General features: G+C 38.1%; 1 protein-coding gene across 3 annotated transcripts in view; it reads left to right on the top strand.

Moving 5' to 3' along the window:
- Positions 1-24562, top strand: part of BRMS1L (BRMS1 like transcriptional repressor) — a 44669-nt gene extending 20107 nt beyond the window's left edge. The window contains exons 4-11 of one of the 3 annotated variants that reach the window (XM_027827615.3): positions 2944-3023; positions 7924-8020; positions 9354-9437; positions 13417-13481; positions 15531-15570; positions 17016-17142; positions 19040-19131; positions 24368-24562. In XM_027827615.3, coding sequence (XP_027683416.2) covers positions 2944-3023; positions 7924-8020; positions 9354-9437; positions 13417-13481; positions 15531-15570; positions 17016-17142; positions 19040-19131; positions 24368-24483 — 701 coding nt within the window. In that variant the 3' untranslated portion in view covers positions 24484-24562. Of the gene's footprint in view, positions 1-2943; positions 3024-7923; positions 8021-9353; positions 9438-13416; positions 13482-15530; positions 15571-17015; positions 17143-18622; positions 18667-19039 lie in introns of all 3 variants that reach the window. The other 2 variants (XM_043548861.1, XM_007065250.4) reach the window with 2 other exon arrangements.
- The last annotated feature ends 1254 nt before the right edge of the window (positions 24563-25816 follow it).

Raw genomic sequence — 25816 nt, forward strand, 5'->3', positions numbered from 1 at the left:
CTGGACCTTTTAAATCGCCCAGGGGCTGGGTGGTGTGTGGGGGTCGCAGGGGGGGTTGGGGGAGAGATCCGTCCGTGAATATTCATGGAGCCTGGGCACCACAGGCCCATGCAACTCGCTGCCCCTGGCTGGGATAACAGAAAACTGACATAGCAACTCAGATACTATGAAAGGTGCTGACATAAAGCAATATTAGACCTCATTCTTGAACAAATTCTTTGAAGAGGAAAGCTACTCAGTTCATTTGCATTATAATACTGTGATTTGTCCTCTGAAAAGTGCAAGATCTTCCATACATGCACATACCAACGTTCTCTAAGGTTAGGATATTTAGCATACAGTCAATAGTCTTGTTCTCAGTGTTAAGGAACACCACCCTTATATGAATCATCCAAATATAGGTACACATAGCTCTACTTCTTGGAGAGGAAAACTTGGATAATTTTGAGAAGCTTTTCATGTTTAATACTTTAAACATGTTACATTCTCTGCTACAGAAGCTTTCTAAATTGTCATGGTACTTGGCATACAGCTCAACAGTTTTTTGGTTGTTCCAACTGTAATCCCCCTACTGTTCTATCTATTGCGGTTGTACAAGAATAGGGTTTGGAGAACTCGGCTTGAGATTCCTCAGTGTGCTTTGTGTTGTGTGCCAGCCTGTGGTCACCTCAGACAAGACCTGCTCAGACAAACCACCAGAAACAAAGCTTTATTTTGTAAGGAAACATAAGGATTGCTTGCTTCAGGCTCCCTGCTTCAGTGCTAAACTTTCCTGCTGGGAAGGCAGAGGGTACTTCTGGCAGGACCCAGGAAGTTTTCCCAACATGCAGCAGTTTGTAGTCCACTTATAGTTATTACTGCTGCCGCTGAAATAAACTGGACCTTGAGCTACACAGCCATCAGTCAGTTAGGAACCAGAGAGGTTATAAACAAATGGTAAAAGATTTAAAACAAATAGCCCAAATCTTTTCTCAGCACACTTTATCAGCTTCTTCACTTCTTTAGCCAACTTGCTGAGATGCTGTTTCACACCGGTATGCAGGTGACCTCCGCTAACTTGGAGTTTTAATTCTAGCCTGAATCAGAAGGGCTATAAGAAGTGCTGTATTATCATGCCCCATTAATCAGTAATAGCATTTATTTCAGTTTTATTTTATAGTAACACTATTTCTTAAACTCTAAACTTAATATCTAAAACTGTTACCCATACTATATTCTCATTACCCAAAAGTGAGTTGAAAAGATGTTTTGTTGGTAAATAGTTCACTGATCATGAGAAGATAATTTTAAGAAACATGATGATTTGTCTTCTAACATCTTAACTCGTCAGTGTTAGATGGGGATATAATTCAGTGATAGAAATTGTTCATTCTAGGTCTCTTATTGCTAGATTAAGATGTTAATCTGACATTATCTGTTGTGTAGGGAGGGTTGGAGAAGCAGGCTGCAAGAGTTTTTAGAAGCGAATATTTGCTGACACAGTAAGGAATTTTTTTTTAAAAATAAAAGTGGTTATTCAAATCAGCGTGTAAAATGCCCTTTTAATTTTTAAAAGTGACTCTTTTTCTTGGGAGTAGAGAAATTGCTAATTTGTACTCATTAATTGGGGAAGTGTTTTGTGAAAGACCAGCTGAATTTGCAAACAAATGTACTGGCATAAGACAGTTTTTACTTCTATTTTAACTATTCAGACCCCTTAATTGAAAACTTTTATATGAGCAGAAATAGATGCAAATAGAATTTGAGGTTACAGAGAATTCAGTGATTTTTGAAAACCACAGGAGACTATCCAGGAGATTCAAGTTCTCCATTTAGAGAAGAGATACAACATGGACCACTAATAGGAATTGAAGAGCATTTCAGTTCCCGTGCTTTTCAAGCAAGAAGCTTGTCCTCCTAGGTCACATAGGTGAACACAAGAATAGCCATCCTGGGTTGGATCATTGGTCCATCTAGCCCAGTAACCTGTCTTCCTATAGTGACTGCTGCCAGATGCTTCAGAGGGAATGAACAGAGCAGGGCAATTTCTCAGGTGATCCATCCCCTGTTGTCCAGTTCCATTTCTGGCAGTCAGCAGTTTAGGGAGCATGGTGTTTGTCCCTGACTATCTTGGCTAATAGCCATTGGTGGAGCGATCCACCATGAATTTATCTAATTCTTTTTTGGACCCCGTTATACTTTAAGCATGGTATGTTGTGAAGGCCAAAGATTGAATTGGCCGATCTCATAAGATTGCCCACAAGACTGGTGGTTCTGGTGGCTTGTGATGTGGCCCCTGTCTCTTGACAACAGCCTAGAGACCACCAAACGGATAGAAAACCCACGAATTACTGACTTTGGCTGGGTACATTTTGCCCTCTTCTCCTGCCTTATTAATTACTGTATTATTGTTAGCCTCCCATTCATTACTATTAAACATAATACTGAAGTAGCACTTAAAGACCTCAGCCAGGTTGTGGCCTCATTATGTTAGTGCACTGCATGCACATACATGTGCTTTTTTTTTTTTTTTTTAAATATTGCGCTCTCTGCTTGAAAGGGTCTTCCTCCAATGCACCAAGTTATCTCAGCCAGAAGTGGCAAAGCTGTAACATAGTAAGTCTATCTTGTGTTGCACTGACAGAATTGTATGGGATACATTAGTTTCTTTTCCACCTATATTGCCAGCAAGATCAACTTTTAGTCTGCATAAATACAGAAGTGAACAAAATTGAGAACAATTTTCTCTGCAGCCTCTTGAGTTCAGTCAGTTATTTTTCCATACAAGTTTTATACTCTGTGTACTGTCTGAACACTGTCAATATGTAAAATAGGTTTTGGGGTTTTTTTTTGCATATGTGCATTACTCTAGGACTAGCAATAGTGATCTTAACAGATAATTTTGAAATCTGTTACTCCTATTTTTTTAAAAAAGTAATAACGCTGTAATTTGTCTGGTTGCAGGTATCTATAGAGAGCTCTGTTTAGAGTCTGTAAAGAACAAATATGAATGTGAAATTCAAGCTTCTCGCCAACACTGTGAGGTATTGTCAGCTTATTTAAACGGGTGGCTAATCAAGTCTGTCCTTAATGGGTGTGCAACAGTTTCCAAGATCGGTACATTTTAAGTTTGTAGTTTTGCTATAACTTCAGTTGATTTTGATGTATTTCTTTTGAAATGATAAAGAAAGTTACATCCTTAACAACTTAAAGAAATGAGACCTCAGCTAGGTGTCAGTTTGGTTTACATAAACAATATTAATCTTACCTTCATTAACAGGGCCTGTCTAAGATTGAAAAGACCTCCAATCATTTTTGGAATCTTTTTTATATACTAGGCATCCGAGAAAATAGTTAGTGGTATTCTGCCATAAATATAGTAGTCACATTTTGCAATAATTATATTTTTAAAAGCAGCTTATGGGAAGAAAATAATGTCACTATTCAAAAATTGGTACAGTACTAGAGAAATAGACATCTGTTTCTATTTCAGTAGAATCTCTGATCATTTCAGCAATAGATAGAAAAGTATTTGCGTAGACCAAGTTGTAAAATAATTAATTCTATTGATCCTTGTTCAGGTGGAAAAAAGTATCAAAACCTTTAAACCCAGAGATAGAAATTCTGCTTGTAAAAACAAAAGCTTCTTTCTGTGAGGGCATATAATATTTGAAATGTCTGGACTAATATGGATCCTCATATTTGGATACTATAGCCTGTTTACCTGGATGTAAATTGTCACAGCCTGATCTCGTCCATCTCTGAATAGACATCAGTCTACTGAGATTGAATCCCATGTGCTTCTAAGCTTCCTGGGTCTGGATAGTGACTGATCACTGCTCCGAGCTCTGTATCTCTGAAGCATACTCCCTCATGTCTGCCACCATTCTTGAGCAGTGGGACCCTCAGTGTTGCTGCCTACACTCCAAACCTAGTGCCTTAGCCCTCCTGACCCTCCAGTTGATAGACAAGTCTTTGTTTCCTCCCCCCACACCTAGCTATAGGTGCTCCAATTTCCTTGTTATACCCTTCAGGGATAACATGGCAGTAAAGCACAGGTTTAGCAAAGAAATCTGACATGCTTCACCTAAATCACAGGAGTTACAAACCCATTGAAAACAAATTCCCAAATCCAGTCCCCTTCAGTGTCCTTGCCACCCCTGAGAGCCCTGCCTTTGGTTAATCCAGGCCTGTCCTAAAGCACTCAATATGCACGCAGTGCGCTTGCACAAGGCCCCCATCTCAGTCGTGGCCCCAGTCACCGGATGGGTAGTGTTATGATGTGGTGCACAGGGTTGCAAATTTGACCTGCTCCATGGAGTGCGGGGTGGGTGATGATAGTGAGCAGAGCTGCTGGAATTGGGCAGAGCCTCCCTAGCCCAGGATGGGAGCGGAGCGCTGAGCTGGGAGGACACTGGTGAGTGGCTGGGGAGGTCCTGGTGAGGAGTTGGGGGTGAGCTGGTGACCGGTTGTTAGATGAGTGGGAGTGTTTGCGGGGGGGGGGAGGGGGCTGCAGGATGAGTGGCAATGAGTGGCAGATGTTGGGAGCTGTGACAGGAATGGGGGATGTTGGGGACCAAGATGTTGGGGGATGTAGGTGGAGCTGCAATGAGTAGGATGTATGTCACGGATGTTGGGATGTGTGTGGGGGCTCTCAGGATAAGTAGGGGCTGGTGGAGGATTCTAGGGGGATGGCTACTCATGCATTCCCAGAATATCAGCGTTTCCAGTACTTCCCAGAATGTTGTGGGTCTGTCCCAGCTGGCATGACCACAAGCCGCACAAGGGGAAGGGGACATTTCTAAGAACGTGCTGCTCTGCCCCCACCGGCAGGAGCTTAAATGCACTGTAGGTTATTAACATTAATCGACATAAGTCCTTAACCTCTTTCATTCACGGATATAGAAATTACAATAGAAAGTTGTGAAACAGACTTATCGTGTTCACATACATTTAACCACCATTTAGAATTATAAGTATTTTGTATAATTAAAAGTGATGGTAAAGATAACTTTTTTCCTTTTCTAAGAGATTTTATCTACATCTTGGCAATTTATCCTTAATAAGGACTTGAGCAAACATCTTGGTGATTTCTTCTTGAATTTCCAAAGCCTCCAACTTTTCTTGTATTTCCTTCATATTTTTTTCTGGTTCATCTGTTTTTTCTTTATATTTTGGATATCTTTGACAACAGGGAATCTGATATAGTCTCATAAATCAAATCAGGCAATCCAAGCCTTTATATTACAGAAGAGATGAACTCCACTGAAATTTTAGGTACAGCTGTAGAAACTGATCGTTTGGTACCAGATAATTTCTCAGCCAACTGAACCGCCTCAAGTGCTATTGTAGATAAAGGAGAACATGACTAGTGAGTGTTTCCTCTTTGTTAATGACTCCTAGAAGGACTGAGATTTCCGATACTGTTTTAAATGTCTTTAAAAGTCTAATTGCTATATCCAAGCAGTTTATAATTATTGTGTCAAATATGTACTATTCTGTAAATAAAATCCATGGTATGACCTTTAAATAAATTAACTTAAAAAACTTTAAAGCCAGCAACCTTGAGGGATGGGAAAGCAGCTGAAGTATTTGTTGGATTATGTAGAGAATCCAGGGTTGTGTATGTATCTGCTTCTGTTTGTCGATGAAGGAAGGGGATAGTATAATATCTATAACTAAAGATAAGCCATTAATATATTTGGAACCAAATGGTGATAGAGTTTTTATATCCCCTTTGAAAAGTGCTAATTAAATTACAATGTTTTAAACTATTGTATGGTTATGTCACTGCAGATTTAGGACTGTTTTATTTAGTTCAACACGTTTAAATCTAGGTTGCATTATTCTGGACACAAAATATTTCTGTTGTAGCAGTCATTTGTTCATTTGCACACAAAAGACAGAGGACAATTGTTACTACAATTCTATAAGAGAATCTAGCTGTTACTAGTACTTTAGTTAACAAAGATTAAGGGTGGATTTGATTTAAATCAAATTGATTTAAATCATGATTTAAATCACTAGTCAGGAAGACTCAATTTAATCATGGTTTTCTACATAAAAGTGCATTCTTGTACATATTCTTCACAACTCAGAGATGTAGGTTTCATTTTTAGAAGGTACACACTATACATTTTTAAATTGTTGGTTTTTTTTAAATTTTTCAGATTAGTTTTACAGCTATATCAGAAAATGAATGATTTTTGGTTATTTCATTTACCAAAGATAATTGAAGCAGATAGTTCACCTCCCAATGACTTCATAAATATTTCCATTTCAACAGGTTAATCATTAATATTTGGAAGATTTTCTTGCCATACTGTATTAGGAGGAGAACATCACCAGACAGACATTTAAATTGTTTTATTTAACTAAAACAACAATGTTATGTATTCTGGATTTTTTTCTTCAACAGCAAACATATAATATTTTAACAAAACAAGCATATGGTCCTCGCTTCTCACATTATCTTCAGACTTCTTCTCCTTGTCCAGATCTATTCCACCCCCAACAATCTTCTATTCATTGAACTTTTTGAAACTTTGCACTTTTAGAGAGAGATAAGGGATTGACTCTGTGTACACAAATTTGCAGAGGGACAATAGAGTTGAGGTCTGTTATTTCCTCACCTCTTTTATTTATTTAAAACATTTTTGCTGTTTAACAAGCATGTTACCTCTGGAGACACAAATCCACAGTTTGAGTACAGCAAAACTAAGCATCTCTGATAGTGCTCAGTCTAGAAGATACCCAGTCCCATTGGGTAGACAGAAAAATTAACCTAAATAATCTATGCAGAAGCCTGTGGACCCTAATAAGATTGGGTCCCTAATCCATGAACTATTGGAACTCATTACAAAACTTTTCTTAAACATTACATGAATATATTGTCTCCTACTATAGAATTAGAATTTGTAATCCCTATTCCATGATGAGATATCTTTGAGCTATAATATATCTTAATTAAAACTATCTTTAGATAAAATGCTTTTCGAGGAAAAAATCTATCAAAAAAATCTGATTTTTTTTTTAAATCATTGATTTTTATCCACCCTGCAAAGATTAGACCTTGCTGAAAAATGGGGACGTTTTAATAAAACTTAATTATTTTTTCCCAAAATCTTAAAAAACTTACAAATTTGGAAAACTTGACCAGGTCTAAATAGACAGTTGAATCTGCACACCACTACAGAGTACATTCTGAATATGAAGTTCACAGTGAATTTGGTTGGAGATAGGATACCGGACTATATTGACCATGTATTTGATCCAGTCTGGTATTTCCTGTGTTCCTGGATGTGACTTTATATGACTGAAGGAGTGGGCAAGTCTTGACCAATGCACATGATACACGTCCTTGACCCACACGCAAAGCTCCTCCAATTTGGTAAGAACTACCATTCATTCAGGTATATTCTTCATTATCCTGACCTAATCAATAGACTCTTTCCGGTGCTCCTTGTGTTCCATTTTTGCTTTAGATCTACTTCATATCTTGAGAAGAGCATGAGTGATGGGTGGACCATCTTCTCTATTTTCCATTGTGAGTCTTTCATCAGACAGTCATGAGGGGAGATAATGTCCAACCAGAGAACATTCTGGTGGAGATCTAGCTGCTTTCTTTACATCTCCTTCTTATTATGGTCCCACTCAAATCCTCAGCACATGCACCCATATTTGATATCTGTATATCTTGCATCCACATGAAATATCTGGAATAAGTGTAAGCTTTAAGGGGCTGGGACATCACACTGAAAAAGCAGGTGGATGAGGGACTCGGAATCAGGTTCAAAATGTGGCTTATGTTTCAAGGCTGTATCTAAATGCATAAGAAGCTACTTTTATCATGTTGCACCTGAGCTTCTAAACTAGTCGATGTCAAGTGCATTTAGTTGATAAACATGCATGAATGCATGTTATTATTTCTTGCTTTTGTTTCAGAGTGAGAAGCTCTTGTTGTATGATACTGTACAAAGTGAACTAGAAGAGAAGATCAGGAGATTAGAAGAAGACAGGCATAGCATTGACATTACCTCAGGTAAATAGGATTTGAAAGATTTTTAATGACTTGCTGTCACAATTCAGGGCAGCTGCATCTGTACTGTCCCTCCATGGGCCATTAAGAGCACCCACTCTAGGCTCCTCAGCCATCACCTCTCTTGGGCAGAGACCCACATCTCTCTCTCCCTCCTGACTGGGTTTTTTCCCTTCTGCAGAGTTCCCTGTCTACACTATGATTTCCCCATCAATCCAGACTACCTAAGCAGGTCTCTTTCTCTGCTTTGCTTTCTCTACAAAGACTATGAGCAACTGTAATTGCCAGTAGTCACAATTTACCACACAGTCATTTATAAGCAATCACATTTATTCTTAAAGTGAAGGCATTACAGAGAAAACATTACAGAAAAGAAAAGAACTTGCACGTATACCAATAAGCTTACCAGAAATCTCCCCCATCTCCAACCAGGGCTATGGTAGGAGTCAATCCTTCATACCTCACAAAGGCATTTTTTCTGTGGTTACAAGTTCATAGCAGCCTTAGCTTAGAACTAGCACACCCATGAATAGGTTAGTCTTTTCTTTTATATCGATTGGGCCTTTGATCTTCGGGTTCCGGGAACAGGTAATCAGTAGACAATGGTCCCCTCTTCAGGATGTAATTTCAACAGGCTGGATTTTTGCATAACTGCAAGTGGGAAATTGTATTCATCTGTAGAGATTCCACAGGCAAACGCTTGATACTGTTTGTCCCAAAAGTCTATTCTTGTCTGGTACATTGCTCAACATAGTCCTTTTTGAAGTTCATAACGTGCCTGGGTTCACATCCCATCTCACTCACCCCCCTACCCTCCCCCCACGTGAAAAGTTACATGTAATCCTGACGTATAATAATACATACCTTTGCATTTAATACAATGGACTCCAAAGATAGTTAAATTTGATTCAATAAGGCTGTTCAAGGATATTGCAGAAAATTGTCATGTCTGTCATCTGGTAGCTAACTGTTGGGTCAATTATATGCAAGTACTGCATCTATAGAGCCTTTCATCACATTGTGGAATGCTGTTAATTGTATTTTAGACTTTATTCTAAGCCTCAGTGAACTTAAAGTAGATACAATCTGCTGTCAGAGCTGATGTCACCATGCCTTGTCTGCTATGGTGAAAATCTGTTAATTTTATCTGTCTGCCAAAATTAAAGGCCTACAAAATATAGGCACATTAAAATGTGACAATTGCCATTCTTCTCACAAAGAGCATATATCAAGAAAATCTGATTTATATCATTGTCAGACAATTTTTTTTTACTGTAAAAGAGTTAAACATCAAATTAATGAATGTAATTGTAGCATTCTTATTATGCTTTTTCAGAGTTATGGAATGATGAACTACAGTCCAGGAAAAAAAGGAAGGATCCATTTAGTCCAGATAAAAAGAAACCTGTTGTCATATCAGATATCCTTTTTCTGTCGTTCTTGTCTGTGCAACATTTTGTTTTTTATAGCCTTCTTATCACATGTTCTCCTGTTATATTGTCTGCTTAAAGCAATAATATATTTTTTTACAATATTTAGGAAGTCTTAACAGGCTTGCAAATCCTTGCCATGTAAATATCAGTAACAAACCATTTACAACAGCAAACTTTTGTTTAGAGGGATTTTATCCAGTTATATAGTTGTCATATCCCTGTATTTAACAAATTCCTACCATATCAGAGTGAGCATGATTACAAATTCCATGACATGTCACTTCCAGTGATTTTTATTAAATACAGTGAAATCTCTGAATACACATTTAACAGACCAAGCATGTATATCAAATGTTAATATTTCAAAAGAATTGGACAGGTGTGCTGGGTTTTTTTGCAGGTGACTGTATCTTGTCTGAGTATTGAATAAATGGTAATCAAATATGCAAGTATTTGTCCTTTGTCTATTTTTTGGGTACATAATTGGTGTATTAGTTTTTCCATAACAATCTCTGATCTCCTAGTAGCTGCTAGGCTGCTGATAGCCTCTCACTGAAAAAGAAAGATAGCTCAACTCTAGAGGAATGCTTAATAAATACTTTTTTACTGCTGTTCTTGGCAGACAGATTTTGTTCTAATTGTGGTGGCGGAAATCTAGTTGAAAGGTCACCTTCTGAGATCTTGAAAATCCAGATTAAGATCACTGTTTTCAAAATACTAGTTTCACTGTCGAGTAATTGCAAAAGTGACTGGTTTTTAATTCCATCTAATTTTCCACTTCCAGAATAGAAGTGATTGAATTCTTGCACGTCACCCAGGTTTCTGCTGTGACTTTGTTTCAATACACTGATCCATGGCATCAGTTCCAAGCAGCAAAAACAGAGGAAGGAAGTTGTTACATAGTAGCAATCATAACAGTGAGAGTAACACAGGCCAAAAAGTTCTAAACATGCTTACAGAACAAGTTGGGAGTGAAGGGAGAGGACTCAAGGGAAGGTTTAAGGGAAAGTAAGCGAGATGGCACAGAGATACTCTAAATTAGATAAAATTTGGAAACTAATTCTACTGGCCATTGACAGTAATCTTGTAAAATAAGAGGGATTTAATCCCAAATTCTAGTCTTTTAAAAACTCTGCCTAAACTTTTTCTGGTAAGTTAGCAAAGCATTTTTTTATATGTCTAGTAAGTAGTGTTATTAGTTTGCAATCTTTAATTTAAAAAATATACAGTTCCATGCACATTCTATGCAAGATGATGTGACAATGGATACATCATCTCCAAGAAATGGAGAACCATTTTTCTGATAATGTTAAGCCACTAAAGTCCAAGGTTGATATGCTTCAGAAGTTTAAGAAATTGATAAATTTGAATGAAAATGATAGCTTCCTAGGATGCAAGGATAAGTAAGGAGTTAAAAGCATAAGGATGGCATGATACAAGGCTCAGGAGATGGAGGATGAAATGAATGATTCTGGAGGACGGCTTTGGAGATGTAGGTAAAAGGAAGATGAAGTGAATGTAGGTGGAGTTGTAGTTGGTGTTTTGAAGGTGAAGATTAGAAACTTGAATTTGTAAATAGTAGAGAAGCAATTTGAAGACTGACATGATCAATAGTAGTATTTTTGGGGGGCTGAAAAGTAGTCCTGTCAGAAGCAGGAAAACTAGAGAAAGAGGTTGCAGTAATTGAGGTAAAATGACCAACATCTGGACTTTGCTTTAGAAGTAGAAGATTGGGATTTTTGTGGAGATGTCAGAGGTGGAACCTTCAGAGGCAAAGATTTGTATTTGCTTTGTACAGTGCCAAACACACTTCTAGTTCCAGTGAAATAAAATGACAGAATTTGGCAGTAGGGGGAGAGAGAAGGCTTAATATGACATTGCGGTTGAGTTTGGATGATAGTAGAATGTTCAACTGTGGAGTAAAAACGGGGTAAAACTTGGACAAAAGATGCCCCTCTCCAGGTAACTTTTTGAAGGGGAGTTACACTATGCAGAAAGTAACTTACTTGTTGACCTTTTCTTGTACTATGTTCTGTAGCTTGTGCAATTTAACTCCATATCTTGAGTGTTCTTTACCTTGTTTACTGACTGCGGTCTAATTCTTAAGGCTTAAGAGCCCTCTGTTTTATCAGTTTTTGATTGCATATTTTAAATTCCAGAGGTCAGGATTGCTAATGTTTGCAGGCTTTAGGTTAATAAAGAGTAAGGACAAGATTCAAAAGCAGTGAATTCATAATTTTGTCACAGTTTACAGCTGATGTCCAATGCAAGTGAGAGGCTCAAAGGAGCCAGCTTCCAGAAGTAAACACAAAACCCAGGAGATGATTGGTAGACCCTCTTAGCCTGGAGGAACGGGAGAAGGTCTAATGTCTTTGCACTACCCTTCAGATGCACCCTCACTTCCCCCTTGCAGGGGAGGATGAGAGAATTCAAAGGTGGGCTGAATCCTAGGAGTTAGGCCTAAGGGAATCAACCCTAAATATTTTTTTTAGCATGGAGGCCATTTAACATAACATCAGACTCAAAACGCATGATATTTGAGGTATTTAGGTCCCTCTATTAAAATTAAAAGCAAAGTGAAGTTAAAGTTGTGGCTTTCTTTTTTAAAGTCTCTTGCTGTCTGTTTCATTCTGCATGTCTCTAATTGGGACACACCACATCAAGACTACTGTTTTATTGGAATATTTCCCAGAAAGATGACCTGTCGTAATGACAGTGCATAGTAATAAATGTTACTCAGTTAGGATGACATTATCATAAATTCAGCTTACTGGAGATGCTTTTAGCTAGTGCCAGAAATTTAAGTGGTGGTTATTCAGTTGTTTGGATGTAACGCTATCATCTGGTCTTCTAATACAGGAATTACTAAAAGAAATTAGGGGGTATAAATTTCCAAGTATTCATGCGCAGGATGGCTGTGTGCTAGAGGTGTCAAGCAGAGTAGATTCAAATTACAAGATACACTGGCAGTTCTTTCTTATTTTTATAGACAGAGAGAGATCCATGTTAATTTGCTGTCTGGTGCTTATTTCTTAAAGTTTAGTTAAATTTGTCTAACACAATGTGTAATGCATATTGGAATTTCTTAGTCTTTCAGTAAGTTACAGTACATAGTCTTTGAACTTGACTTGACTTGAATGAGAACTACAAAATAAAGGTTTTTTTAAAAGTGTTAATTAGTAATGAATGTTTAATTTCAACAACTTAAACTTTTTCTTCCAGTTTCTCAAACTGCTTCAAAACTAAGGTGTTTTTTAAAGTCAGGGTGATTTAACTTTAAATGTTCATAATTTATCCACTTTTTCAAACTTGCCTTGTGTTATGGAACTTGCTGGGGTTGAAAAAACAAGATAGATCTGAAGACTATTGTAAAGTAGCGTGTATAAAATTCTGTTTTGTATTTGTGTATATTGTAGTAATTAACAACTTATGGTACAGAGTTGATATTTTAAGGTAGAGCTTTCAAACCTTTTTAACTCAGTATTTCCAGTCTTTCAGATACTTGATTTCTCAATCTTAACATTTTTTCTATGTAACAGTATATGATTTAGAATCACTAAGAAAGTGCACTGGAGATGTTAATTTAGATGCTTGCTTTCAGTATTGTAGAAAAATAAGCTGCCAGGATTGATTTATTCTGTGTGGAGTACAAGAAACAAGGATTGTTTTGGTGTCTGTCAAGTACAGAATGGGTATGTAATGTCTGTTGTAGACTTGTATCCCTGTGGTGTGCTGCAATAACAACCTTAATGTAATTGTAAATATGATAGCTTCTAGGAAACTTAAGTGACACTTGTACACTGTGTGTCTCTCTCGACCTAATTTTTGCAGTGCTCTTTCACTTCATTTGGAATTCTGTGTGTGGAGCAGTTGCAGAATAGAGTCACTAAGTCGCTTCAGATTATGAAGATTGTAGACCTTTTATGCTAATTTCACTGTTAAAAGTGATTCCCTTAACTTTTCAACGTCCCTATATAGTTTATATGTTACAAGACCTCGATATACTTGAAGATTGGACAACAATAAGGAAGGTATGATTGGAGGATGAATGTCAAAAGCATTGTTTTGTTGCCCTGTTCTCATACATTTTACAGATATGTAGGTAAGCTTCCATTAAAATAATCGAGAGCATAAATATTGCTAAATAGTATTTTTGCAATGAAGTCTGATAGTTATGGCATGGGAATAGAGTGATGTGCATTCTAAACTTAGCTCTGATACTGAGTAGTCTTACCTTGGCTATGTCTCTTAGGGTACGTCTTCACAGCAAAGAACGGGGTGGGATCGGGAACGGAGAACCCTGCAGCAGGGAGTCTCGTATCCTGGGTCAACTGACTTGGGCTCGGGGGCTCTCTGTAGGGGGCTAAAAATAGCAGTGTAGACATTTTTGCTTGGGCTGGCGCCTGGGTTTTGAGACCCACCCCTCCTTGCTGGGTTTCAGAGCCCAGGCGCCAGCCCAAGCGGGAACATCTAAACTGCCATGTTTAGCCCGACACTGTGAGCCCAAGTCAGCTGACCTGGGTTCTGAGACTCGCTGCTGCAGGGTGGGTATGCGTCATCGTTGCAGTGTAGACATACCCTTAGCCTTTTCACCTCAGTTCCTAATCTGTAAAATCGGGAATGCCATAGTGAGGGCCTGGCTTACTCTACAACAAGCTGGACCTAAATTCCGTTTTACTCTGGTACAGTATGCTGGAAAATCTGCAGCAGCTTCTTTAAAAATTTCAAAAACATTTTATAATTGTGAAAATGAATGAAAGTAAATTCAGTTTATTTTGCTCTGTCACCACATATTTCATCATGCCATAGATGTTGGTCAGGTGGTGTGGCAGTTGGGACTCTAGGCAGGAGTCTAACCCAGTGGTTTTCAGCCTGCAGCCTGTGGGCTGCTTGCGGCCCAGTCAGCACAGAGCTGAAGCCCATGTGACATCCTCAGGGCATAGAGGTAGTATTGGATGCGGCCCACATAACGCATTGTGGGCCCCACATATGGCCCACAGTGGTAAATAGATTGAGAACCACTTGTCTAACCTGACTGTACTTCCCCAGTGGCTAGAAAACCTCCTTCCTGCCATAATGTCCTGGGACCTAATAAAACCTAGAACCAGCTAGTCACCAGGCCATATAAGCAGTATTTCCCATCTTGTAGAACCCCAAACTAGTTCAAGGGGAAGTGGGCTAGAGGAGAGCATTGGGACAGGGACACCTTCATGACATTGGAACCACCTCACTTCCTAACTGTAAAATATTCCCTAGACTGCACATAAAACTGGATGGCTACTTGAAAGCCAACCTGTCTTCCTCCTCTTCTGTGGCACCAGAGGAGGGGAAGCAAAATAGAAAAATATACAGCTGTGAAATATACAGAAAAGACACTGAAGGTGGGTGTGTGTAGGAGATAAACATGTGCAAGAAGGTGAACAAAGCAGAAATGTCCATTGTGCTCCTGAATGGTACAAGGGAACATGGGCAAATCCATCACAATTGAGGGTCCAACACATAAAGTTGGAAATTGCTTTGCTTGACCTACAGCAGGAATTATGCCGAACAAATATCAGACCATAGACACAATTTCACCCTAGTAGCTCTTAAGCATGGCCGAGAGAAAATAAAGCTGATTATTATACACACAACTGTAGAATGTACTTGGATACAACTGTGAGCTAGGCAGAGGCTTGTTTCTATAGCTTTTTGAATGAGCTTTTCATTTTCCAAAATCTTTATCTGGCAGCTATTGATTCGTGCAGTCTTTGGTTTGGTTGGCAACCTGCAGAGTGACGTAACACCAGCTATAAAATATTGTATAAAGAATTGCTCCTGATTTATTTAAAATCAAAGCCCATTAAAGCAGATAATGGATCGGTTTCTCTGCATGCTTTTATTCAGCTAATCGGTGGTGTTCAATGTTATAAAATACTTTGATTTTTTTTTTTTTAGAACAAGCATTTAAACATGTATATGTAAATGCTAATATATTAAAGAGCTGCACTGCAATAAAACTTTCCTTAAGGCATTTTTAAATAAATATTCAACAAGTAAGCTCTCTTAACTTTCTCGTTTTTCCTTTTTTGTACTTCAAGGCAATGGCTACGCTGGGGCCACACAGAGTAAAGCCGGAACGTAAGTCATAAAAACCTCACTGCTTAATACATTCTGGTTTCATAAAACAAAACTCATTAAGCACAACAGCATAGATTTTATCTAGATAGAACAGAGATTTGTCAGACACAACAGGGACTGCACTGGTTGAGGAGGGGAAAGGAAACCAGAGAGTTTTAAGGGTATGTCTGCACTTCAAAAAGAAAAAACAAACATGGCAATGAGTCTTAGAGCTCTGGTCAGCTGACTCAGGTTTGCACCATAGGGCTGCAAACAGCAGTGTAGATACTCTTGCTTGGTCTGCGTCCTAGTCTCTGAGACCCAGTGAGTGGCATGGATCTCAGTGCCCAGGCTTCAGCCTGAGTGGGAACATCTACACTGCTGTTTTTAGCACTGCTACACAAGCCCTCATTAGTTGATCTGGGCTCTGAGACTCACTGCTGTGTGTGTCTTTGTGTTTGCTGCAGTATAGACATATCCTAAGCTGCTTCCTAGCTCTCAGGCCTTGGTTGAGGCACTGTTGTGCTCTGTGCTTTTCAATAGGGTTGCTCTCTCCACTGACAGACTGACTTTCTTACATATATTTGATGAAATAATTATTTTCATTATAGTCTCAGTATCTTCTAAACGGTGCAACGTTTTTAAAATCAAGGTTAATATTTAAATGGTGGAAGAATACCAGAAGAAGGAGTAGACCCATAGAGAAATGGCTTGGATTGGCTTGATACATGTCAGTGCAGCATATTAATGCTTTTTCTCTAGCTTCTACCTCCCCCAGCAGAGCTTCGGGTCGTGTTTTGAGAGCGTCTCCATTTCACTATGCTCTGCTACTCTGAGTCAGTGAAGAGCAACTTGGGGGACAATGTTTGGATACCAAGGTGATATTCACCTTAGATGCCCAAGTTAGGCAGAAAGGGAAATGAGGAGGAAGTGGTTGGGGAACAAGAGAAGAGGAAGCAAGTAGGTGTTGCTTTTTTTAGTGACAAATTTCTGTTGGAGTATTGTGGTTAATGACATAGTACACTGACACAATTGTATTGGGGAGGAGGAGAGTTGAGGGGTGTGCGGGGGGGGAAGAAAGAGGAAGAAATCTGATCAATGGTTGATACTTAGACTTGCCCCATATACCACAGTTACCATGGTGTTTGCAAACTTTCACATTATTGATATAGGAATACTGCAGATACTGTGATCAATGTTAATTTTACCTGAAAATGGAAATTGAGTTTTTAATGGACCCCACTACATAAGGAGATAAAAGAAAAAAGCATCTCTTCTCTTAACTATCTTAGATTTTAGTTTGATTGTTGCCTAAAGTAGCAATGCCCCCCCCCCCCTTTTTTTAATAACTAAACACTTAGCATATATGCATGTGCTGATGTAGCTAAGTATTTGAAAATAAGTTTATAAACCTGACTGTAATATCTGCATGGTCAGTGATTAAATATTTCTGTTGATCATTTTAGCGCCTGTCAAATTAGAAAAGCATCTGCACAGTGCTAGGTCTGAAGAAGGAAGACTATATTATGATGGAGAGTGGTATGGACGTGGACAGACAATATGTATTGATAAGAAAGATGAGTGCCCTACAAGGTAAAGGTCATTATAGCCTACTCCCATTTACAATAGCATACATTGTACAATTGTATACAGTGATTGAAAAACCCAGCCTTACAATTTCAGTCAGCTGTTGCCATGTCAGTTACTTATCGGTATTTTCTATCTTAAAAGATAACCAGCTACTGTCTTCTAGATATCTATTTTTATCTTCCTCCAGCATAAGTACCAAATGACGTAAGTGTAGGGGCTTAGTTATCTTAATATTAAAATACTTAAAATTTGACAGCTGATGTATATGTCTGAAATAATAGCCTAAAACTAGGGCTGTCAATTAATCGCAGTTAATTCATGTGATTAACTCAAATTAATCGTGATTAAAAAAATTAACCTTGATTAATTCACTTATAACAATAGAATGCCAATTTAAATTTATTAAATGTAAAGTCCTTCACTTAAGAAGGGAAAAGCAAATGCATAAATTTAAAATGGGGAATAACTGGCTAGGCAATAGTACTGTAGAAAAGGATCTGGGAGTTATAGTGGATCACAAATTGAATATGAGTAAAAAATGTTATGCGGTTGTGAAAAAGACTAATATCATTCTGGGGTATATTAACAGGAGTGTTGTATGTAAGACATGGGAGGTAATTGTCCAACTTTACTCAGTACTGAGCCCTCAGCTAGAGTACTGAGTCCACTACTGAATGTCACCCTTTAAAAAAGATGTGGACAAACTGTGGGGAATCCAAAGGAGAGCAAGAAAAATGAAAAAAGGTTTAGAAAATGTGACATATGAGGAAAAGTTTTTAAAAAACTGGGCATGTTTAGTCTTGAGACCTGATGATAGTCTTCATATATGTAGAGAGGATGGTAATCAATTGTTCTCCAGGTCCACTGAAGTTAGGACAAGAAGTAATGGTCTTAATCTGCAGCAAGGGAGATTTATGTTAGATATTGGGAAAAACTTGCTAACTATAAAAATTAAGTACTGAAATTGTTACCTAGGGAAGTTGTGCAATCCCCATCTTTGTCTGAGAACAGGTTAGACAAACACCCATCAGAGATGGTTTAGGTATATTTGGTCCTGCTGCTGTTCAGGGAGATGGACTAGATATCCTCTGGAGGTCCCTTCCATTCCTACATTTTCATGATTCCATGAATTCTCTTCAGCTGATTGTCAAAGTAATAATGACTGAACTGGCACACCACTAGCAATCAAGTATCAAATTATATTTATATGTATATATTTTAATCCTTAAAGCAGGTGGTCCAAAGGAAAGTATGGAATGTGCCTTGAAACTGCTTTCTAGTAATGAACAGTGAGGAAAAACAACTCCAAAAGTGTTTGCATTAATGTTTAACTAAGTAATCCAATGTAAGAAAAGTTCAATTAGCCAAACAATTCAGTTTTTTCTTTACATATATGTACTGGCTAACAGTTAAATACAAGTTCTTCCTAACTTTCTCTTTGCTGGAGAGCAATTTCTTTTGACCTGTTGGTTTTTTTTTTCAGGAAGCCCACTTCAGATTGGTGGATTGATAAGGTTTTCTCAATGGGTACTAGGAGACAAGTTTGTATTTTATATTATAGACCCTATAAATTAAAAGGGAAGATGAAAGCTTTATTTAACCAAATTAAATGTTTGAGATTCATTAGAACTATCATTTTTATTACATTCAAGAGATGCTTGGATGAAAAATTATTTGTGAAGATATAGTGTTCCTAGATATGTCCATGTATCTTTAGTGTCAGCTACAGAATTCTGTTGTTAAAAATATCAACATAATCAGGAAGGAGGCAGTAGCTGTCTGGGCCTAGTACTACTTAATGCAAATATTTAGTATTCCAAAAGAGCACCCTACTTGGGGGGCTGATCCTTTGGTTTATAAGATCATTTGTTTCTAAATTCTATTTTTTTTTTCTTTTCAGTGCCATAATTACAACAATTAACCATGATGAAGTGTGGTTTAAGAGGCCTGATGGAAGTAAATCCAAACTGTATATTTCTCAGTTACAGAAAGGAAAGTATTCAATAAAACATAACCACAATTGACCATTACTAATCAGATGTGTAACAAGTGGTGTTACCATGCTTGATGTGCCATGAGGTGAAAGATGTATTTAATAATGTTTTGTATTCTTATTAAATTTATGGCAGTATCTGATGTATTTGTAGTACTGTAGGTAAACTTCATGTGGATGTCCTTGAATAGGTGATGACTCTTAATCATGTTGACCAAGACATTTTACCTCTAAGTTGGGTCTAGTGCCTAAGATATGAAGTATGCCTTCACAGATAATGGCTGAACTTCTGATTTAAAAATATCTGTAAAATGCAAAACATTTGCTTTTATTATTGGTGACTAGATTGTGTGGTAATTGTGCAATTATTTTTACCAGCAGTTCACTCCATATATTAAGTGAATTGTCATGTTTATCTTGGGAGTGTAAGTTAGTCTGCACAAATGTTGCTTCTGAATAGTCTAATGACTTAAGTATTCTTTTATCCAAAGTGAACAGAATTTTTTAAACTTGAGACCCTGGACAGCTCTGACTTTTATAAGGTTTACCATGCCACTTGTAACAAAACAAAGTCAACATTAAGAAATTTTTGAGGAGCACTTTCTGGTACCCCATAATAAATTTAAAATGTTGGTGGCTTTCTTTTCTAGGTTATGCAAGAACATCAGTAGCAAAGCCAATGTAAAATTAGGTACACTACAGGTAGAGGCAGTGCTATGTGGCCCGTAGAGGGTATGAGTGCCTGGCAATAGTACGATGTAAATGGTAAATAACTGAAAGTATTATATTGCATGCTGTACTTGTATGATCTATAGTCTTATGAAACAAATATTCTAAAAACACTTTGTCAAAAGTAAAATGTACCCTCAGAAATGGTATACCTGGGACAAATTAACAGTGACCTACTCACCATATGCCATCTTTCCAAATTTCCCATATTTTACTCTCTTCTTAATGGAATTGTTTCATGCAGTTTAAAGAAAGTTAAGCTTGCACAGAAGTTATATTTCAAGACATCAGAGGCAGAGTCTGAAATCCTTAATGTTATAGTACATGTTTGGAGCGTGTAGAATAACATGGGATTGGATTGGATTGGTGGGATTGGAGAAAAGTAATTTTTTTTTCCTGGTGGTTGTGTGCACTTTATTGTCCATTATGATGACACTTCTTGGAGCAAGGAAAACATGCATTTGCTTAAATTGATCCTGGCAATGCAAAACTCTTTTGTCCTACATGATACTTAACTGCTTTACCTCTGAAATGTCATTGCTGATGCAGGATGGTCACTACTTGACTGTTGCCAAAGGTCTAAAAGATTGGACCTTTACAGTAATAGAAAAGCATTGCTCAGGATAAACTGCATGTCACATTAACATTAGTCAACTGTACATAAAATGACAGTTGATGTGTTGGCTTTTGACAGTACTTACTGTATGTACACAGTTTGATAAAAAATTTGTAATAAAATATTTGTATTTTTTAACGTAGTGTATAAATGATCTGTGATAGTGGACACTTTGTACAGTTGTGTTACTCTTTTTATTTTTCCTTGAGAGTTGCAGATGTTTAATTCTAAAGAGAGCTAAAAATATTGTAGTTTTTAATGTTGCCTAGAAATGTTTGTCTTCCACAGAACCTAAAAAGGTGAATACAGATATTTTACTGGAAAATCACTTTTAAATCCGATATCTTTGCAATAAACTAAAATGTAGAAGTCCATATTTCAGTATACATATGGACTTGTGTAACCAGAGATGTAATACAAGTCTCTGTCTTTCTGGCTTCTTTACCCCCAGGTCTTTATAATATGTGAAAGCTTAAATCCTACAGAAGTATAAGTCATACACATGTACTAAACAAGATTTGTTAGAAAATTGTAGAAATACACAGTTGTTAATTTGAAAGTTAACACTTTTTTTTAGTTTTTTCAAAATCTTTGAAGAAGGAACTGCACAAGTTACTCACAAATGCTATCTAAGTGTGTAAATGTGCAACTTTAATTTAGGTTGGGGAAGTGAATTTGGGCATTACTGTAATATGGACATTATGCATTACTCAAGCATTTTGAACAGCTGGTCACAGTAATATTAATATTAATATTAAATATTAATATTAAACTTTTGCCTGCAAGAGAGCAGAATGAGTGCAAAGCAAACTTAAGCATTGTGGAAAATAGTTCACGGTCTAGAATAGGTGTGCAGGGGAATGTTAGTTTATATTGGGCATGTATCTTGAGAGTATAGTCTTTGTACACAAGCTCAGTATTTGCTGCTTTGTCTCCATGCTATCCCTTGTTACTGGTACCAAGCTAGTATCACACTCTTGAGACCTGCTCTACACTAACAAATGTGATTGTCAGCTAACCCTTTAACACTGTTCAGACACTATATAGACAAGTAAGGGCTTGCTTAGCATTTGTAACTAAACAGTCTTCAACCCCAGTTCAGCTATCACAATTGCTGCCCTTAAATTTTGTAGTGTAGAGCAAGCATGAGACCTGGGTACAAAGTAATGCCTGTCTGCAACTGATATGAATGGGACAGAATTGAGTTTGGGGGCTGGGGAGGAAATTAGAAGTCTATATTGAAAGAGTGGGTTTTAAAAGCACATTGCTTACTTTTTGACCTGCCTGATTTACTCAATAAATCATTTAAAGGGTATGTCTGCACTGTAGCTGGGAGGTGAGATTCCCAGCACAAGTAAACAGACTCCGCTCGAGCTAGCATGCATAAAAAATAGCAATGCGGATGTTATCGCATGGGCGGCAGCTCAGACTATCTATTTACACTCAAACCTAGGGAGTTGGCCAGGCTTGGGGATGGGTGACTAGCCCGAATTGCCATCTGTGCAGCACAGTCCATACGGCTGTTTTTAGTGCGCTACCTCAAGCAGTACTAGCATGAAGCTTTCTACCTGTGCTGGCAATCACACCTCCCAGCTGCAGTGTAGAGAGACTAAGCAACTCTTGGATTTTCCTGGCAAGTAAGAGGCTAAGACAGATTCTGAACTTTTGCATTAGATACAAGTTAACTACTTTTTTTTAATTTGGAATTTTTAAAATTGGCATTCCAAGTCCAGTGCTTTTCCCATTAATTTCAATGCAGAATTACTTTATATTCTGTCAAAATTATTTTACTCCTGCATGTTCAGCAGAAAAGGGACATGTCCATGGAGTAAACATGGATAATGGTTGCCAAAGAAAAGCTGAAACTTCAAGAGGAGTTGATTTGTTTTGGTAGTGCTCCCTATTTATTAGTGATCAGGAAAAAGGAGGGCACTGTACTGTGACAAAATTTGTAGACTCAATTACTTAGTCAAATGAAGAGAACATCCAGAACTTTATAGGGACTTGGCTAAGCTGCATAAAAGGGAGGGGTCTATGATAGACCACCCAAATCAGGAAGACGAGATGGATGAGGCATTTTTAGAACAAATAACAAATATCCAAAACACAAGAGCTGGTAGTAATGGGGGACTCTACCTCCCCAGACAGCCGTTAGAAAAATAATCTAACAAAACATAATATCTTCAAATGTACTGGGGACAACTTTGTTTTAGAAAGTTGAGGAAATAACCTGGAGAGAGCCATTTTAGAGTTGACTCTGACCAAGAGGGAGGAATAAGTTGCTAGTCTGAAGGAAGAAGGCAATTTGAGTGAAATTGATAGGTTTCACGATTCTAAAGGAAGGAGTGAGAGCAGCAGAATAAGGACAATATACTTCAAAACAGACTTTAACAAACTCAGAGCGGCTAGGTAAGGTCCCTGGGAAGAAAATCTAAGGGGAAAAGAAGTACAGGAAAGCTGGCAGTTTCTTAAGGAGACCATATTAAAGGCATAATTGCCAACTATTCCAATGTAAGGGAAAGATAGGAAGAGGCTAGTATTGCTCCATCAAGAGCTCTTTAATTACCTGAAAATCAAAAAGGAATCCTACAAAAAGTGGAAACATGGATGAACTGCTGAGGAATACAAAAGAATAGTACAACCATGTAGGGACAAAATGAGAGAGGATAAAGCATAAAATATGATACACTTAGCAAAGGACATAAAAGACAATCTGAGGTTCTTTAAATACATTAGGAGCAACAGAAAGATGAAGAAAAGTGTAGGTCCTCTAGTTAGTGGGGAAGGAGAGCTAATAGCAGATGCCAAGAAGGCTGAGGTGTTTAATCCCTATTTTGCTTCAGTTTTCGGTAACAAGGTTAATGGTGACCAGATACTCAACACAATTAGAGGTTAAAGAATATTTAGATAAATTAGATGTATTCAAGCTGGCAAGGCCTGATGAAATTCATCCTACGATACTTAAGGAATTATATGACTCAACTTTGGAACAGTTAGCAGTTCTTTGAGAACTGATGGGGAATGGGTGAGTTCCAGAGGATGAGAGAAAGGTACTATGTTTTCCTATCTTTAAAAAGGGGGACAAACAGGACCTGGGGAACATAAGACCAGTTTGATACCTGGAGATACTGGAATGAATTATTAACCAATCTAGAAGATTACAGTGTTATAAGGAATAGCCAACATGATTTTGTCAAGAATAAATCATGCCAAACGAACCTAACTTGCTTCTTTGACAGTGTTACTGTCCTAGTGGATAAGGGGAAGCAGTAGTCCTGATATCTTGAGTTTAGTAAGGCTTTTGATGCAATCCCACATGACATTGTCATAAGCAAACTAGGGAAATGGGGTCAAGATGAAATTACTATAAAATGAGTGCACAGCTGGTTGAAACACTATATTGAAAGAATAATTGTGATGCTGGCAGACCAGGTGCCAGCTCTTGCCAAGGCTTTAGGCCTCAGCTGAGCACTGACAGATTCACTGCTGGAAACCACTCTGTTTCACCTGTGCTGGTATAATTAAGATGGGTCCTTGAACTTATTAACAATGTGTTTAGTCTTTATGAAATGCTTGTAAGTTGCTGCTTACATTAATCTCACTTACAACATCTTTATCACATGCTATAAGGCAATATAATTTTTTGCTTTATAACTGCAAAAAATGTTTGCTCTGAAACAGTGAACCCAGTCAGGAGGAATTCTCTTCTAACTATCAAGGTGGCCTGTCAAAAGTAAATGGGCCACTGTGGGACATCACTATACAAAGACTTTATTTGCCCCTTCATACCCATAAAGAGGCTACATGCAAAAGGGCTTGTCTCATCAGCTTGAATTCTAGAAGAAGGAAATAAAAATAGCTGACATTTTTTCATCTCTTTTGCTATTTAGAGTCTTTCAGGTCCACAGCCGCTATGAACCAGAAGCAGAGATCTCCAGAATCAACCTGGGTTAGCCCTGAAAGACATTCAGAGCTGACAGATTACTACAGCACTGTCACCTTTTAAAACCAGAGACTAACTCATTTGTGTATATGCTTGCCTGCTTTAAACCTTGTAATTAATTTTTTCCCTAGTTAATAAACTAACTGAAAATTTATTACAAGTTTGGCTACAAGCGTTGTCTTTGCTGAGAGATTTAATAGATAGATTAAATAGACCTGGGGTAAGTGAATGGTCTCTTGGGACTGGGGGCAACCTGAAAATACTGTGATCTTTGGTTTATAGCAACCAACTATCATATCACTAAGTTCCGCTTCCCTGGGTGGCAAGATAGACTGGAAGGCCCATGGGGACTGCCTGTGACTCCATGGTAAGACAGTTATAGTGCTTCAGCAGTTAACATTTGTTACTGGATTGGTGAAATCTACTTACAGAACACACAACAAACTTGGGGTCTCTGTCCTGCTTCATGACAATCTGCCCTGAGGTTAGCACTCATGGTCATGAACCACTCCAGACAGCATGACAGTTGGCCTAGTCTTGGCAGTATTTACATGCCACAGGTCAAATTGAGTTTATAGATCATAATCCCAGCACTGTTAAAAGTTTAAACTTGATATTGAGAGTTTTAAGAGCTAAAGATTAGTCACAATGAGCGAATCACAGTCATTTGAGAGTCTTGACCCAAAAGCCATTAAACTTATGTAAAGAGAGGGGAATACTCCCTAAAAAAGAGCCCCAGATCAGGAACTGAGAATCACTCCAGACAGTATGACAGTAATCAATGGCTTGCTGTCTAACTGGGAGGATGTATCTAGTGAGAACCTACAGGGATCAGACCTGGGTCCAGTACTATTTAATATTTTCATTAATGATTTGGATAATGGAGTGCAGACGGGGGCATGCACAGGAATAAAAATGTGGCTGCTTTTGGAGGGGCACTTTCTGTGCCCCTTGTGGCTGGAGGAGTTGCCTCCTTCCTCCTCTCCCCCATAGCCAATGGAGGTGTCATCTGCCCGTGCCCTACAAAATTCCCAGATTGACACCAAACTGGGAGGGGTTGCAAGCTCTTTCGAGAACAGTATTAGAATTCAAAATGATCTTGACAAATTAGAGAATTGGTCTGAATTCAACAAGATGAAATTCAGAAGTCCATTTCATTTAGGAAGGAAAAATCAAACGCACAAATTCATAATGACAGGTTTCAGAGTAACAGCCGTGTTAGTCTGTATTCGTAAAAAGAAAAGGAGTACTTGTGGCACCTTAGAGACTAACCAGTTTATTTGAGCATGAGCTTTCGTGAGCTACAGCTCACTTCATCGGATTTGTGCTGGAAATGGCTCTACTTGAGGATCACTTTAGATAAGCTGTTGCCAGCGGGGGAGTGAGGTGGGAGGAA

The sequence above is a fragment of the Chelonia mydas genome, chromosome 6, assembly GCF_015237465.2.
Source record: "Chelonia mydas isolate rCheMyd1 chromosome 6, rCheMyd1.pri.v2, whole genome shotgun sequence".
Classification (NCBI taxonomy): domain Eukaryota; kingdom Metazoa; phylum Chordata; order Testudines; family Cheloniidae; genus Chelonia; species Chelonia mydas.